Source organism: Pimephales promelas, chromosome 13 (assembly GCF_988280905.1).
Source record: "Pimephales promelas chromosome 13, fPimPro1.hap1.1, whole genome shotgun sequence".
Classification (NCBI taxonomy): Eukaryota; Metazoa; Chordata; class Actinopteri; order Cypriniformes; family Leuciscidae; genus Pimephales; species Pimephales promelas.
The window spans coordinates 14,716,385-14,734,170 of NC_142781.1; the positions used below are offsets into that span (position 1 = coordinate 14,716,385).

Below are 17,786 nucleotides of genomic sequence, written 5' to 3' on the forward strand. Positions count from 1 at the left end.
ATGTTTCTTTGTCTCACAACCAGGCTTTTTTTCCCATCTGTGTTTTTTCTTTCTCTGATGCAATTCGTATTCTGAGCTCCTGGCTGCTTTCTAATGGAGGCTTTCTCAGAGTCTGTTACCCTGTGTCATTACCAGGCGCGATAATAAGAAATCACTTTTTAAGAGTTGCTGTCCTATTCAGCTGCGAAGAGCGACAGTCTGTCAGTTGGTTTCTGTTTCTGTGGTGTCGCACTAGGTAGCCCCGCCTATGGTGAAATCTCATTGGTCCAAAATCCTGTTCCATACAACTGTATCATATAATAGTCAAATGTGTCATTTAATTTGTAGTTTATTAGAATAATACATTGTACAGACTTTACAAACTCAAGAAGGCCACTCTTAAAACTGTCTTTAAAAAACAAATAAACATGCTATTACAAACATGAATAAGGGCTCTTCATAAACACTTGGTAGGGCGCAGGTTTTTGGTACATAACGGCTACCGTTGATGCAACGCGCATTTGTTTCTGTTACACTTCTGTTTTCTTATTCAAACTTAATTTTCAGTGACAACTATATGTTTGAGGTTGGTAAGATCTTTAAAGGGACTCTGTGTGAGATTTACTCCCATCTAGCGGTGAAATTGTATTTTGCATTCAAACAAATTATGCTCTACAGCGCCTGGCTTTTTCAAATGCGCGTTGCATCTACGGTAGCCGTTATGTACCAAAAAGCTATGGCAGGATGTTTTCTAATAGCTCTTTGTCGAGTTTTCCTTCAGTTGAACAGGTTTGTAATTTCAAACAAACTGCAACTTGACATAGCGAACAAACAAATGTTACAGTATGAATTACTGACTGTGAAAAACATGAACTATTGTAATTAGTATTTATGCCTTCTTTATTCGTCACATTAGTCACACAGAAATAAATTACTGTTAGGTTTCACAAAAGAAAGAGGACACACTTCTTCAGTCGCGTCTGTTTCTATTTGGTAACTTAGGACTTATTTCTAAATGTGATATAAATATATTAGTTACAGTATCCTGTAACTAAGTTAGAGGACATATCGGGAGCTTTACCACTCTCTCGACTCCCAGTAGTCTACAGATATTTTCAGTCAGAGAAAAAGAGGAAGCTCCTGAAAATAAAGTTGCTTTATTTTATGGTAGTCAGGTATCTGACAGATAAAATAAAACACGATTGTGATAGCCTTTATGATTGTTGATTTTAGAACAAATTACATAAAAAGTTGCACAAAGTCCCTTTAAATGTTTTTGAAAGAAGTCTCTTGGCTCACCAAGGCTGCATTTATTTGATCAAAAAACAGTCCCAACAGTATTATTGTGAGATATTATTACAATTTAAAGTAACTGTGTTAATATTAACATATTTTGAAATAGAATTTATTCCTGAGATGTCAAAGATGAATTTTTAGCATCATCATTACTCCAGTCTTCAGTGTCACATGATCCTTCAGAAATCATTCTAATATGCCGATTTGTTGCTCAAGAAACATTTCTGATTATTATTAATGTTGACAACAGTTGTGCTGCTTAATATTTTTTTAATAGAAAGTTTAAAAAAGAAGCATGTATTGGAAAAATAAACCTTATAACATCATAAATTGTAACATTATAAATATTGTAACTGTCAATTTTGATCAATTTAATGCATCCTCAATGAATTAAAGTAATACTGAGCCCAATCTTTTGAACGGTAATCGAGATAATTTTATTATTAATGGTTCTTGTTGTGTTTGACAATTCACACTAACCGATCCAAGGCTGTTGATTTTGCCTTGCAATGAAAATTGTCTCAGGGAGAGTGCAGTGGATTCACATCTGGTGGTCACAGCGCACACACACACACGCACGCACACTTACACACGCATGCCCTTCTACAGGGGCTTATAACTCCATTTCACATGCACACCTTATATTTTCTAACATAAACACACTCTAACTTCACAGTAATACTTCACAAAGAGCACGACGGGAACAGGGGGCGCAGTAGGACATGCTTTGACACATTCCTGGCCAGTCTCTCTCTATCCTCTCTTTCTCTCAGTCTCTAACATTTTGTCTCTGCGAGCGCTGCCTCTTTAGTTTCGAATGCGGGTGTGTCTGGGATTGATTAGCTGCTTAATTGGAGAGATGTTGGTATGCTGCGGTGAGCGTGCACACACACACACACACACACACACACACACAGCTTTGACACAGAGAGGCATGGCAGACTATTGTAAACACACCCAGGGCTGCACCACGATCAATCAGATGCTCAAACACATACACACACACACACACATCCATCACTTCAAGCACTCTGTATAAAGATATTCAAGCTCTCATAAACTCCACACTCATTCCCACTCACCAGCAGAAACATACCACCCAGCACTCAGAAAAATCCCCTTTTCTTCTCTCTTGCTCTTTTAAGCACACACACACATGCGCTCTAATGACCTAATGATTCATACTGTGCCCTTCACACCCACCAACTCCCTAGTGTCAAGAGCGACCAGTGATGTCAGGCGGTAGATGTCGTTTTTGTCTCAGCGGTGACACCAGTCTGGCATGGGACGGGGAAAGAACACACACGAGAAGTGCTTTTTTCGTCCAATTTCTTCCACATTTTTTTGCATCAGTGTGCATTGCATCCGGGTTCATCTGTGACGTCGAGTAGTTATGTGCGGTTCTGGATTCACTCAAGACTGTGATTAAAGGAATGCTTCGAGTTTAACATATGCTATGACATCTGAAACGATTACCACAGACAATAATTACAACCCGCTCATCAGTTTGTTAAAACAAACAGAAGTAGTTTTTTTAGTAATGCATTTACAAAGGAAATCTCTCCTCATAGACTTCCATTGTTAGTGCTTTACAGTAAATGTGATTTAGTTTTGTTTTTACAAACTGATGGATGGACATAACACGTTTAACTCTTTCGCTGCCATTTATGAGACAACGCTTCCCCGCCATTGACCGAAATTTCCAGCTCTCTGTGTTTTCACTGTTGCTGTTTATGGTATATATGAAGAGTTCAGATGCAAAAGCCTCTAAATGCCATTTGAAATTTTCATCTTTAATGATGATTTTTATCAAACTTGTATATTTAAGTTCAGTAATTTCACTTAAATAACAATTAATAGGTAATTATCATTGCCATTTAAGTGAAATTACTGAACTTAAATATACAAGCTTGATAAAAATCATCATTAAAGAAGAAAATTTCAAATGGCATTTAGAGGCTTTTGCATCTGAACTCTTCATATATTATATTTCACTATTACGCATCTTGTGAAAGAGTTCACTCTAAAATTGCTGGGTTGTTTTAACCCAACTTTGGGTCAAATATGGACAAACCGAAACGTTGGGTTAAAAATGTAATTAAAAAATTTAACCCAATGGCTGGGTTTGTCTATATTTGACCCAAAGTTGGGTTAAAACAACCCATCAATTTTTAGAGCGTTCTGAATCTTCTGATCAAAAAACAGAAACAAGCGATAGTAAAATAACGTGATCATCAACATTAAACAATATATAAATTAAAACTGCCTAATGCTACCGAATGAAATGTCGACCCAGGACTTGTGAAGCTTTGGGGGTTTTAAGGGACTCAATCTATACTATTTTTTGATCATCGTTCTGAATCCAGTCTGGATGTAGCTGAAAAATTCAATCAGCTAGAATTTTTATTTTTTTTTTTTTTTTAAGATGAGGCTATGTTCTTTCGAAATATCGATATTTTTGAATACAAGGTCACATGAATTAAAAAAAAGATGTACACTTATAATTAATTTTAATTAATACTGCAAAAATAAGAAGTCAAAAATGACAAAAGCACATAACCAAACTTAAACTAAAATTTTTAAAATAATAATAAAAAAGCTAATTCTATATATATATATATATATATATATAAATACTTTAATAGTCTATAAATAATACTGAAATAACACTGCATGCATCAAAGACTTTGGGATATGATCTAAGCTTCAGTTAAAACATAATAAGCCCTGTAAACGTAGCCAAATATTATTTTTGGATGCACACGGATTGTTTTGTTGATGTTGTGCATACAAAATTCTTAGGTCTAAATCCTTTTAAAAGTCAGAGCCATACTTTGTGGTTTTGGAATGGCAAATAAAGTTCAGTACATTCACAAGCGCCGCAGTTATCCTGCCATAAATATCATAAACTACCAATGAATTATGAATCGTTTAACCGCAAAACTGTATTCCACACATTACACCTTATTAGGAGGGTCTGCAAAGCAAAATTATGTTTGGATGCTTGGATCAGTGTATCGCTTATCCAGTTATATACACTATGTAAACTTTTGGACTAAACCGTTATAAAAAAGAATTTCTCAATTAGTAGCACTGAGTCATCCCTGTGCTTGCTAAAACAGTGTTTTGTAGCTGAGTTTTATGTGATCAGAGCATGTGAGAATGTGGTTGCTTTGGTTTGTGGGTTGTTTTAGTGTATGCGTGTCTGAATCGACCTGGTCTTAGGCCACGTTCTTGTAGCCGTTTTCTTATCAGCCGCAGACTAAATCAAATATATGCTGGTACGTTATACTTTAAGCCTCTTACCCCACAGGCACAACAATGAGAAACAATAGCCACAAAAAGAGAGAGAAATAAGAGGGAAACAAAAGGAGGAGAGGAACAACAGTATAATTAGGGGGAATGTGGAACAGATGGAGAGAGATGGGCTCCAGATTCTTGCCTTTCTCGGAGCGAGGGGAAAATGGAGGGAGAGAGAAACTGGGTAGAAATATACGAGACAAAAGTAAAAAGTGGGAATGGGAAAGACGGATAAAAAGTTGAGATAGGACAAAACCTGGGGGGAAAATTAGATTAGAATCAGATTGGGTCGAGTGAATTTTCATCTCAAACAGGGCAGAAGGGGTGGTCTGGGGTTTGTGGTTTTGGACAGATGATATGTGTGAGCGAGAGAGAGGGTTTTGCTGCGTTTGTTTGTGCGGGAGTGTACGTGCTGCCATGGGAACTAGCTAACAGATTACTTTCCCCGTAGGAACGTGTATAAGGACTACAGGCATCTGGAGCTGGCCTGTGACACTCAGGACGATGTGGACAGCTGGAAGGCTTCTCTGCTGCGAGCTGGGGTTTACCCAGAGAAAACCACAGTAAGCACGGTCGGGAACCCTTTGGATTCTGTACCTGTGGCCTAATACTTCAAAATAAATGTTTCAATTTAAACCAAAAAGGGCTTTATAGCCAGATGCCATGTGGAAATTTATAAGCTCCACTCAAAACTTTTTATTCCCTAGTTCTTAAAACCAAAACCATGTGTTAGTGCTTTAAATGAATAGTAAAAAAAAGCCCCATGTCACCCCATGGTTTTTTTTTTTCTTGGAACACAAAAGGAGAAGTTCGTAAGAAAGTTCATGCTGCTCTTTTCCATACAATGAAAGCAGACCAGACCAAAGATGCACCATAGAAGTAGTTTACACAACTTTTGTTTCATATTCCCTCCTTGCCTCTGAATATGCCTACTTCCCAAAAGCACAGTATATACAATGAGTATTATGTCCGAATTTGTAGCATTCATAAAACAGTAGGTGAAAAGGACCTGAATGACCTACTACTTCCACTGAAAAGTGTGTATCCAATGAATGGACTATTTACTGTCCCATGAGGCCACGGTAGTAGTGCAGTTGTTCACATGACAACGACAACATGATGGATGTTGAATGTCCGAATTTCATTCATACTACACACATTTATAACATGTATATAGAACTACATTTTTAAGGTTAGCTTGAAAAATTCACCCTATTGATTTTCTAAATGCATGTTATGTGTGCTTATGTTTTTTTTTTCTGCTTAAATCTCATCTTTCTTACTATCGACTTCAAGCTCACATTCAGCCAATGGATGGAACCAAGTTTTTTTCTTTTTCAATAGTCTGGTTCAGTCTGATATACATCACTATATGTAAGAAAATATCTTTTTCATCGCAACTTTGATGCTCATGAAGTTTGTTCCTCATCAAATGTAGTATCAGGCAGTATTTGATTTCGGACGCAGCTCTTTTTTTATTTGCCATTGCGTAATTAGCATGTATGCATATAACTTCATATTCAAGTGATTTGTTAGGAGACAATGAGAACCCCAAAAAGCGATCATTTGGCTTCAAAAGACTTGGATTTAGTCATATGTCCCTTTTATGATGATTTTTGTTCTTTTTTTATTTGTCCACATTCACTTTTATTGTATGGAAAAAAGTAGTGTGAACATAAACCTCTCTTTTTGTGTTCCATAGAAGAAAGTAAATAATTACAGAATATTAACTTGATTAAACTATTGAATCCAGAAACCAATACTGAAGTACTTTTGAAATAGCATCAGCATTTGGCAATCTCCAAAGAGCCAAATGACTAACTCAAGAATCCTTTAATGAACCATAAAGGGATATTTCACTCAGAAATGAAAATTGTGTCACATACTCACCCTCCAGTTGCTCCTCCTAACCAATACGTTTTTTTATTCATCTTCAAAACATAAATAATAATTTTAATGAAACCTGAGAGATTTCTATCCTTCCTGAAAGTCAATTCCACCAAAATGTTGACGTTTCATAAAGTTTATATTCATAAAGAAATCCATATGAATTGAGTGGTTTAATCCAAGTCTTCTGAAGACGTCAAATATGGTAAACAGAAGCTCAACTGTACTTGCTTGATGAATAAACCTCACTAGTTCTTGCATGTCCAGCAAGCACGTTTGAGCTTTCATTTATCATATTTGATGATCTCTGGGTGTATGGGTGTTGATCAATGTTTATATGTGAATAAAAGCCTAAATCGGTTCATCATATAAAACGATTGTGTCTGGATTAAACCGCTCATTTCATATGGATTGTCTTTATGAACTTTTTGTCATTGTTTTGGTGCAATACATCAGTCTTATTCAAACATATCTTAATTTGGGTTTCGAAGATGAACCTGAAAGTATTGGTTTGGAACAACAGTAGGTTGAATCATGATGACAGAATTTACATTTTCGGGTGAGCTATCCCTTAAAACACTTCAAAGAACCAATAAAGAACCTTTATTTTTAATGTCCTAATTTCCCATTCTTTACAAGCTGCAGTGATTCAAGAAATGTACAGAGATTACACATCCACATAATAGCCAGGCCCATACGGCATCTATGCACATAGAGTGTTGCAGAAACCTCCGCATATTTCTGCAGAACTGGAGCGCCTCTAGTTTGACACATTTCACATTTTATTGCTCAGAATTCTACAGATTTTGCATAAAAAGTAGATTCCATATGGCCTTCTAATAACGTATAGTGGTCTGTAGTTCGGATAGCTCTCACTCCTGTAGCGTTTCTCTGTCTCTGTGTGTGTGTTTGACTCTACGGCTGCAGGCTTCATGGTGGCTGTGCTCTGGGGTCAGAAGCTCTGCTGCATTCCTCAGCTCTTGTGTCACACTATGGAGGATCAACGAGGGAGGGGGCTCTGAGCTCTGTTTCTAATCAGCTCCCTTGCTTTTTTTCCTTCACGCTCCTCTCCATCCCCCTCTTTCTGTCTTCATGTATGCTTTGGAGCTACATGTTGAGTGATGTCACAGTTCTGTCAGGGTTCCCCATAATTTGCTTTGACAGAAGTCAACCACACCCCCTCCGACAGTCACTGAAGTAAAACTCATTATTTCCTTGCTTCTCGTCTTTTTATCCCCCAACATCTCTATTTCCCGGCGTAGTTCTCTTCATGTATGCGCACTCATTGCCCTCTGAAATATCTTTCTCATCCCTAGACGCTGATTGTACGTTTCCCATCCAGATTTGTCTCTTTTTTTTCTGATTGGTCAGGTGGATGGAGAGAGTTCAGGCCAGGCGGAGAGCTTCTCCATGGACCCTCAGCTAGAGCGTCAGGTCGAGACCATCCGCAACCTGGTGGACTCGTACATGAGCATTGTCTACAAAAGCATTAGAGACTTAATGCCCAAGACCATCATGCACCTCGTCATCAACAATGTATGTGCCCTTTGCATCTAACACTGACATAACATCCGATACAGAAGGAAAAACAATGAAATCACATCAGATACATTTGTTTTAAAATGTCTACCCGAATACTTTTTATTTTTACCCCCATCTAGCGGTGAAAAGATATATGACCATCCAGTGAATATTAGTTTCTCTCAATTCCGATTTCGTTTTAACTCCTACGGTGGCAGTAGCGGTTCTAGGCACGGGCGAACCGGGCAGTCGCCCGGGGCGGCATTTCTTCATGTCATGTGGGGGGCGGCACGAGCAGTTAAAAAAATACTCTGTGCCGCGAAGTTTTTCTATTTTTTATCATTTCGATTCAATTATTGGCAATGGCGCCCTGCTTGCTGAGAAGGTGCCGTGCGCAGAAGTGATGTCAAGGGGATCTCCTGATTAGTTCACGTATCGCGTCTTTTGCGCGCTTGAAGTCGTTATTTCAAATCCTCTATGTTTCAAATAGGCGCACGTGAAGCGCACTCATTATGCGCTCACGGGAAGCGCACTTATAAACTTTTCAGTATGGGAGTGCACGTGCACCCAAACACTTGGGGGTGTTTTTTTCTCTTCTCCGTAAATAAATCTTTTAGCAGAGCTACAGCAAGCGTTTTTCTGTGGTGGAAATACATTAGCTACTAAAACTGCTTTGTCGTTGGAGAGCGCAGTGTAATGAGTGCATGGTTCTATAGCAACGACAGCCATGGGAAAATCGGTACGAATTTTACTATTAATAATAAAAGATAAGCTACTGTGCATTATAAATGTCAGGAATGTATCTTTATTGACTCATTCTTTTTATAGAGATGATTTAAATGCTGAAATTTGAGGTTTATCTTTATATAAAACCCTTTTTTGTGTGTTAACCTTTTTTTAAGTTTAGTAGGTAAAATGAAAAACACTCCTTTAAAACAAATCTTTAAGGTTATTAACTTGGTGAATTGATTTCACTGTGTATTAGGCTTTTTGAACAAGATTCTGTGTATGTGATCATTTTGGTCACCATATTATCTAATACTTTTCATAATGATCCAATAAAATCAACTTTAATTATGAGTGTTTACAGTAGCCTTTAATATGCAAAGTTTTTTTTTTTTTGGGTGGGGGTTGGGGGGGCGCTCGAAGGGGGTCTCGCCCTGGGTGTAATTCAAAGTAGAACCGCCACTGTACGGTGGCCAATGTAGTCCAAGATTAACATGGCTTCCAGTTTGACCTCGTCCATGAGTGTTAACTCAAAGGTAAATGCGAAAGGTGTAGCTTGAATTAACGGGTATGTCCCTCTTTGGCTAATGTACTTTCAAGATGGAGGGGCAACATGGCGACCGACATTAGAACCCCTCACCCGTATGTATTTTCAATGGCATATTATACACTCACGAGAATACTTTATTACTTGAACGAAGTAAATATACATTAATGAGCACATATATTTTTGAAAGAACTAAGTGTTTTTAGTTAAGAATAAACTAAAAGAGTTACACAGTGTAGCTTTAAGTAAGATGAAGAGATGTTTTTTTTTGTAAATCTAAATATATATATATATATATATATGGTAGTGGTAACATTAGGTCTTTTCACAGGGAAACTTTTTTTTTACATTTTATGTAATGTATCACATTTCTAGTTTATTTTTTTAGATTATTTATTACATTCTTTTTTTTAAATACCATAACAAATATTCTACTTCTAAACAATATGAACAGTAAAAAGTTGTTGAATGTCTAAATATAGAATTGTTGACTTCTAAACTTTATGGTTAGATATTTTAAAACCTTTTTGCACATGAATTGTTACAGCAATAGTTTTCAAAATGTATTTTGGGTCAGAAATGTTTTGTTTTTTGTTGGACAGTTTTCAGTGTAAATACATTTACCATCTTTTTGGCCCAATTCATTTATATTTAAAAACAAAAACAATTCCAGACTATTTTGTTTCACTTGTGGACTTAATATTCAAGGGCACGTTTAATTCAAGGACAAAAACTAAAACAATATCTATTTAAGTCTCTTAGTTTTAATAAGCGTTCTAAATCTATGAGAATAACAAACTCCACACCACTACTTTAACAATAACGACTTGGGGTGTGACAATATATCGTGTCACAATTTATCACAATTAAAAAATGTATTGTTTACCCAAAATGAAAATTACTGTGAGAACAAAAATTCAAGTTTACTGAGTGTCAGTACTATATTAAACTACTATATATAATGTATAATAATGCAATGGGGGAATATTTGTGGGTCCTGATAATGCCGAATGTCTTATGTTACCAGTAAAAACCATATTTTTTATCAGTTACATATTTTTTAACCAAATCAGTTACACCCCTAATACTGACAGGAACAATATTGTTGGAATCACATTCAGATTTTTTTTTCAACTGATGAATAATAAAATAATTTACTGCCAATCAGGAACCATCGGACTTTAAAGATCTTGAAGTTGAACATATAAAATAGCAGACAGCTTAACTGCAGTGCGTGCTTGTGATTAACCCCAATGTTAAAGTCCTTTGGTGTTAATGCCAGTATAGTTCTCGTTATAATTATCGTTCTTGGTGTGAACGACCTTTGTGTAGTTGGCTGTTCAGCTAGTCATGTAATCTCAACATGAAGCGGGAACCATCCTAATGCAGAATAAAACAATGTCATCATCTCAGTGTATTTTTTATACATTTTGTCTAAACTCCTATTCAGCTTTTCTTTTTTCTTTTTAAATATTTCTATATTCTTCATCCGTAGGTAGAGGAGTTTATCCACACTGAGTTGCTGGCTCAATTGTATTCTTCAGGAGATCAGTACTCTCTGATGGATGAGTCTCCTGAACAGGCCCTGCGCAAAGAGGAGGTGCTGCGTACCCACGCCGCCTTGAAGGAGGCTCTAAACATCATCACTGACATCTCCACCTCTACCATCTCCACCCCGTTGCCACCCCCCGTGGATAACTCCTGGCTTCACAGTGGCTCGCTTCACCGAAGGTACTTCACCTCTCCACTTCCTGTTCAAGGTGTCTCCATCATCACTCCACCTCATCATCCAGAGGTGCTGTTCTGTACTTGACCCCTAGAGTTTAAACCAGCACATAATTAGTGGTGGACAGTTGGCACTAACACAGAGTGAATCACAAGGATTCCAGGGAATATCATGGAATTGTGTTTTCCAGCCCTAGAAAACTAACTGAGATCAATAACAAATTAAAAGTCATGGAAATTACATTTTTCTTGTGTTGGATGCTGTAGAGTGAAACTCACATTGTTGTCCATTATACAAGTTGGGTTGGTTCTATTAAATAAATTGTTGAACCATTTATTAGAGCAATGCAAATGTTTATTGCTGGTTTCAGCCCGACGCAGTTATCATTTTCACGTCCTGCGCCACGTTGTTTAAATAGCAAATGCATTTGTGCCCATCTGTGCGCCCATGGGCGTGCTGGTCTGAAAACGAGGTGTGTTCGGGCGCATTGTTGGGCCGTTGCTATTTTTAGGCAACTTGAATAGATTTGGCATGTTTGTCTGTCATAAGCAGAGTGTATGCGTGTTTTGGACCTGCCTATAGGCACATATTACTAACAAGCTCTTTAAATAACAAAAACTTTTTTTTGAATAAGTGCATTTGCGCCGTGCAATTTAGACCATGTGCTATCGTTGAAATAGGGCCCTTCTTTCACGCCTCTCTCTCTCTCTCTCTCTCTCTCTCTCTCTCTCTCTCTCTCTCTCTCTCTCTCTCAGGTCTCCTCCAGGTTATAGTATCCCTAAGAAGCATCCTGCGCCGGCTGCTCCTTCTCTACCATTTCGCTTGGAAGGCCTGGACCCACCTGTCTCCAACAGCACAGTCACCACAAACACTAGCAGCCGCCCCAAACGAGTCCCTCCTGGAGTTCCCAGGTAAACATCAAATCTGAACCTGAAGTCACACACTAGCTGCTTTAGACCAAGTCTTGGTTACATTTTAACAAAATCAATTTCTGTACGCTAAACCACGACATGATTCATCAAGTGCATGAAAGGGGATTTCATGTGTGTTCTCTCCATCAACAACACAGCTGAATAAGCCTTTGATTAATAACGTACCCAGTGACTATGGTGGAATCAGGTGCGTCAGCTCGGAAATAGGCAGAATATTTTAAATGAAACTTAGTGACCTTTAACTTCACAGCGTTTTAAACAGTATTTCAACAGTTTTTCAAGCTTGAAAGCTTTGGTGAACTTGTGGTTTCCTCTTTCCCAAGTTTGACTCTATGTTGTACTTTCATAAGTGCTTTGGAAACAAGGTGCGGTCATGTTAATTTTAGCAAAGTTTTGCATGCAAAAAAAAGAGACGTATGAAGCACTGTACACACGGAAGTTGCTTTAAAACTAACCTGCTTTCTGTAGGTATTTACACTAACTCTGTCCCACTGACATATGGTTGGGCCAGACAAAATTACGGAAGATGTTGGCTTATTAGAAGTAGCAATCGAGTAAGGCGGATGGCATAAAGTTTTGAAGCAAATCCATCTTTTGACGAACTCGCTCTACTGCCTTTTCCCATCACATATCTGATCGGAAAGGCATTTATTTTCAATAAAAATGAAGAAAATGTTCGAAAAGTGGAAATAAAGTGTCTAATGTGTGTTTAATAATAAAGTGTTTATCGGTTAGGGTTATGGGTAGGTGTAGGGCTTTATTGTCCCGATAAGATGGAATCTATTTAATAATTTTAATAAATATAATAATTTACACTCTATGTTATTATTGCATACCGTTTAATATACAACAACACTGAAATGCAAATACTATCTGTCTCTATTTAAATATAAATAGCACCTAACTACTATTTATACAGCCTATTGCAAAGAAAATACTGCTATTTTTACATAGGTCTGGTGTAAATAGCATCTATTGCTACTAAATAAATTCAGTTATATAAATATATATTTATTAATATATAAGATTAATTTAAAAATTGCTTCCACCATGATTTTGTTTTTTTATTCACATGCACATCCATGCAAATCCAAAAGCCAGAAAGTGTTCAGTTTCAAACCCATTAAGATAAGGAAATAGTTCATTTATAATTACATGGTATTATCACTATAGGTTTTCTGAACCGATTGGTTTTTTCTGCAACCGGCTACAGATTTTCCCACTGGTAATTATGGCATTGTGGTGACTTTCATATGCATTTGTCTCATAAATACGATAATTCTGCCATGGCAGCATTAGATTGTTAAAAAACTATTTAAGATCCTCTAGTTCTGCTATCGTTCCCAAATGTTGGGATTTATGCTCGTACTGAACACAACTAATTGGACTCTCTGTGTCCCAAGAGCGAGAGCTTGTTCTTGGATCCGTCTTTGGGATTAGTCTTGAAGCGGTGCGCTCAGAGACCAGAACTCTTTTTGATATATACGCATACTTACCTTCATATGAATGATAGATGAGACCACGTGCTCTCCGGTCCCAAAACTACAGCACTAGATCACAGGCACTGCTGTCTCCACACAACATGAACATATGGTCTTGAGTGTGAAGGGAAAAAAAGAAGAACTTTAACTTCAACATAGGTCACTGCTCAATCACACAGGCAAATGTATTTACATTTTAAGGCTTTTCAAAAAATTTCAAGGAACACTGCATTGAAAGTGTGTTGGTATTTGTAAGTAAAACATAAACCGTCAAAAATTGTCAAGGTCATAAATTCACCACCCAAGAAAGATATAGAATTCGTATAGAACTTAATTTTAAATTAAAATCATGATGTATAATTAAACACCATGATTTATTGCACAAAAATTCATGGTGTCTGGATGATTTCAATTGTATTACACTTTATTATTATTTTTTGTTTTGTTTTACATTTTATATATTATTTAACATTTTTAATGAATAACCAATTCAATATTGATATTACATTTATATTCATATTATTTTATATAAATAATCTTTATATGAAAATATAAATTATTTTTAATTTAGGAATGATTCATTAAGATTTATAATTAATTATGATAAATTAAATCAGTATATTAAACAATTATATGTTTTATGTAGTCGTGGTGAGAATTATTGGCAGCCTTGGTAAATATGAAGAACGAAGCCTGTAAAAATAAATCTGCATTGCTAATCCTTTTGATCGTATATTCAGAAAAATGCACACAATTCTAACCTTTCATTGAAGTAAATTAATTGGAAATGTGAGGAAAATCTCTTTATGAATTAAATGCGACAATTATTGGCACCCATTTATTAAATACTTTTTGCAACCTCCTTTTTCCAAGATAATAGCTCTGATTCTTCTCCTATAATTTCTGATGATTTTGGAGAAACCCTGATGAGATCAGAGACCATTCCTCCAGACAGAATCTTTCCAGATCCCCAGATCCATGTTGCTGATTCTTCTCCTCAGTTCAGCCCACTCATTTTCTATAGGGTTCAGGTCAGGGGACTGGGACGGCCATTGCAAAAGCTTAATTTTGTGCTCAGTGACACATTTTTGTGTTGATTCTGATGATTGTTTTGGGTCATTGTCCTGATGGAAGTTCCAAACACGGGCCATTATAAGATTTCTGGTCAGGTTTAAACGTTTTTATCTGTTGATATTTCATAGAATCCACGATGCTGAACAAGATGTCCAGGACCTCCAGCAGAAAAATAGGCCCACAACATTAAAGATCCAGTGGTATATTTAACTGTGAGCGTCTGGTGGGTTTACTGCCAAAACGACTATTTTTTTAGTTTCATCTGACCATAGAATCCAGTCGTGTCTGACAACTGAATATGCAGCAGTTTTTTTTCTGGATGAGCAGAGAGGATTTTTCTTGAAACCTGTGTGTTTGGAAAAAAAAATAAACAACAACATGTGGTGATGTAGGGGTTGTTTGATCATTTTGTTTAGGCTTTCTGACCCTAAAACTCAACTAATCTCTGTAATTCTCCATCTGTGATGCTTGGAGAGTCTTTAGCCACTCAAACTTTCCTCCTCGCTGCGCATTAAGACAACATAGACACACGTCCTCTTCCAGGCAGATTCGTAAGAGAAATTGGCCTGTGTGTTTATCATATTTAAACTCTTGTGAAACAAGAAGTCATGGCTGAACATGTTCCAAGTCACCCTGGTGTACTAAAAATGTAAATATTAATGGGAATATACTTCAGAGATATTTAAATTCTATGGGTGCCAATAATTGTGTCCAACGTGTTTTAGAGTAAAACATTTATTACATAATGATATTTTATTCCCTCCACTTCAAATTCTGTTACTTCAATGAGAGGTTAAATTTTTGCAAACTTTTTGAATGAAAGATCAAACAATGCAGATACATTTTTTACCAAGGGTGGCAATAATACTGACTAGGACTGTATTAAAAATTATTACAATTAATGTTTTTTACCCAATTTAAATTTGATATTATACTCGATATTTTTATTAATCGATTTGTATACATATATATCCCCTTAATGCAGACTATCGCGAATTCGCATCAAACCACTTCCATTCAGACTGCAGGCGAGATAGCATGTGTATTCCCCCAATGCCTGTTTTTTTTTATTTAATTGTAAATAAATTCAGGCATCAAGGGGTTAAAGGGATAGTTCACTTCGAAATTAATTTTTGATATATGTTTTAGCTTACCTCAAGGGCATCCAAGATGTAGGTGTCTTTGTTTCCACAGTATTTTCAATTTTGACATTTTTCGGTCAAACCGTTCTTGTCTGTCAGTCATATAATGCAGGTTTAGGGGGTCCACCCCAAAGAGCATGCACAGAGAAGTTAAAATTAAACATGATTTAATGACTTGTAAATGTAAGTACACATTGATGGCCTAAGACACGAAATGGGCGGTTTGTGTGAGAAAACAAACAGTATTTATATTGTTTTCACCTCTTGTTAACAGCCATGTCGAACTGATCTGAATCAGATGTCCAACTGAACCGAACTGAACCGTGTCCAACGTTACGCCGTAAGTGGTCTCTTGCGCGTCTACGTCACGCATTGTTTACACTGAGATTTCAGAAGTTTTACCTTTCACTTATATTTAGATATACGGGAAATCGCAATGGAAGACGATTTCGATATCGTCTTTCGACGATTTCCTTTTCTTTATAGTAGTCCGTATTGTCACAATATCTAAAAATCGTAATAATGCTAAAAATAAACTTAATTTCCTTTTTAGACAAATTATGAGGTTTTTTTTTTTTTTGGATTAGGGCATGGGACATTATCTGGACATTTCTTAGCGAGATTCAGAGGTCTCTTGAGATGGGTGGAGGTCTTGTTGAAAATGTGTTTTTCATATTTGATTTCCCATTTTCAGCGCAGAGTCTCTATTCTCTTCCGCTGTCCTCACTTCTTCTTGCTCTCATATCGTTTTGATGTCACAGTCCAATCACCAGAGACCGTATATAAAGACTTCTCATATTTCATAGTTCTTTGATTTTTTGTGTTGTATATCTCTGGTATGTTTTGTATTTCATATGAATAGGAATAAACCAAAAGCATGATCTCATTAAATGAGCGCTGGATGAACGTTACGGTCAACTTCCTGTCCAAACCATCATATCAGTATGCAGTATTCACAAACAGACCTATCTTTTTCTTTCTCACCATTCCATTGGTGTTCGTGTCTTTTAGTACTCTCTTAGGTTTCGTCCCTCGTGATCTCTCTCTTTCCCGCTCTCTCATTCTTTACCTTCAGTTTTTGGCCCAGTTTTCTCGTTCTTTTCTGCCTCATTTCCTTTGTGTTCAGAAACGGTTCTGTTTGGACCTCCACCCTTTTTTCTCCTGCTTTTTCTCTCTCTCTCTTTCTCCCCCCGTCGCCCCTTTCTCTAGTTCTCCCACTCACTTTTTTCACATTTCCTCTCACCATCACTCATCCCAACTCTCCAAGTTTCCCTCTCTTTCCTTCCACCCCCATTCCCCTTGTCTTTTTTTCTCCTTCACTTTTTGCAGAACTCATTTGAACCTTCAGTTGAAGTATTCAGTGTGACCCCCGAGCAGAATCGACCCTGTGGACAGTGACAGAACCTGGTGACTGGTGTCTCTCTTGCACCTCATCCATTCCTCCAATTACACGCCAGCAGTCTTTAGGGCATTCTTGTACTTTTAACTTCTGTCTTCCAGTAAACCCCCTGGCATTTCCAGGCTGCAAGATCTCGCATGTTTCCTCAAGCGTTGTTTTGCTTTTCTTTCCGTCGTCTCCATCCTTTCTTTTTCTTTCTGTGAAACCGCAGTCCTGTGCTCGCCGCAGCACAGGAAAAATAAAAGCCACTCTCTTCTCTTTCCCATCTCGGAGAGCTGCTCCTTCTGCCAGCTCCATTAGAGAGTGAGATTCCTGAGTCTCCACAGGGATCTTTCCAGGACCAGCTCTGCAGGAATGCTGGACTCATATTCCCCTCACACATATTCGCACACACACAGTCAAGACGAATACCAACACCGTAGCTTGTGATTGTAACATGGTCCGCTCATAATAATTAGGTCTTTTGGGCCTAATTAAAGGTGATGTGTTACGTTTTCACAGTTACACTACTTCTATTCCAACAGAACATGTAGAGACAAGTATAAGTCATTTTTCAGTTGATTTCCCTGAAAAGTCCAACACAGTGGCACTGTTTATTTGAGCATTCTGACCGGCAGAACACGGCAACATTTACTTAACCAGTCACGCGAATCTGTTTGTCCAACCAATGGTATTATATTTGCAGTTCTGTCTTGTGATGATAGAGATCAAACTTCAGCTTTAAGGATGGCAAATAAATACTATTATTAAAGGGTTTCGAAAATTCACTATCAAAA

General features: G+C 37.2%; 1 protein-coding gene across 6 annotated transcripts in view; it reads left to right on the forward strand.

Moving 5' to 3' along the window:
- dnm3a (dynamin 3a) overlaps positions 1–17,786 on the forward strand; it is a 50,430-nt gene that overhangs the window by 29,005 nt on the left and 3,639 nt on the right. For 2 of the 6 annotated variants that reach the window (XM_089118501.1, XM_089118502.1), the window contains 4 exons: positions 5,027–5,147; positions 7,834–7,998; positions 10,752–10,987; positions 11,738–11,893. In XM_089118501.1, coding sequence (XP_088974627.1) covers positions 5,027–5,147; positions 7,834–7,998; positions 10,752–10,987; positions 11,738–11,893 — 678 coding nt within the window. Of the gene's footprint in view, positions 1–5,026; positions 5,148–7,389; positions 7,999–10,751; positions 10,988–11,737; positions 11,894–17,786 lie in introns of those variants that run through there. The other 4 variants (XM_039693083.2, XM_039693084.2, XM_039693086.2 and 1 more) reach the window with 3 other exon arrangements.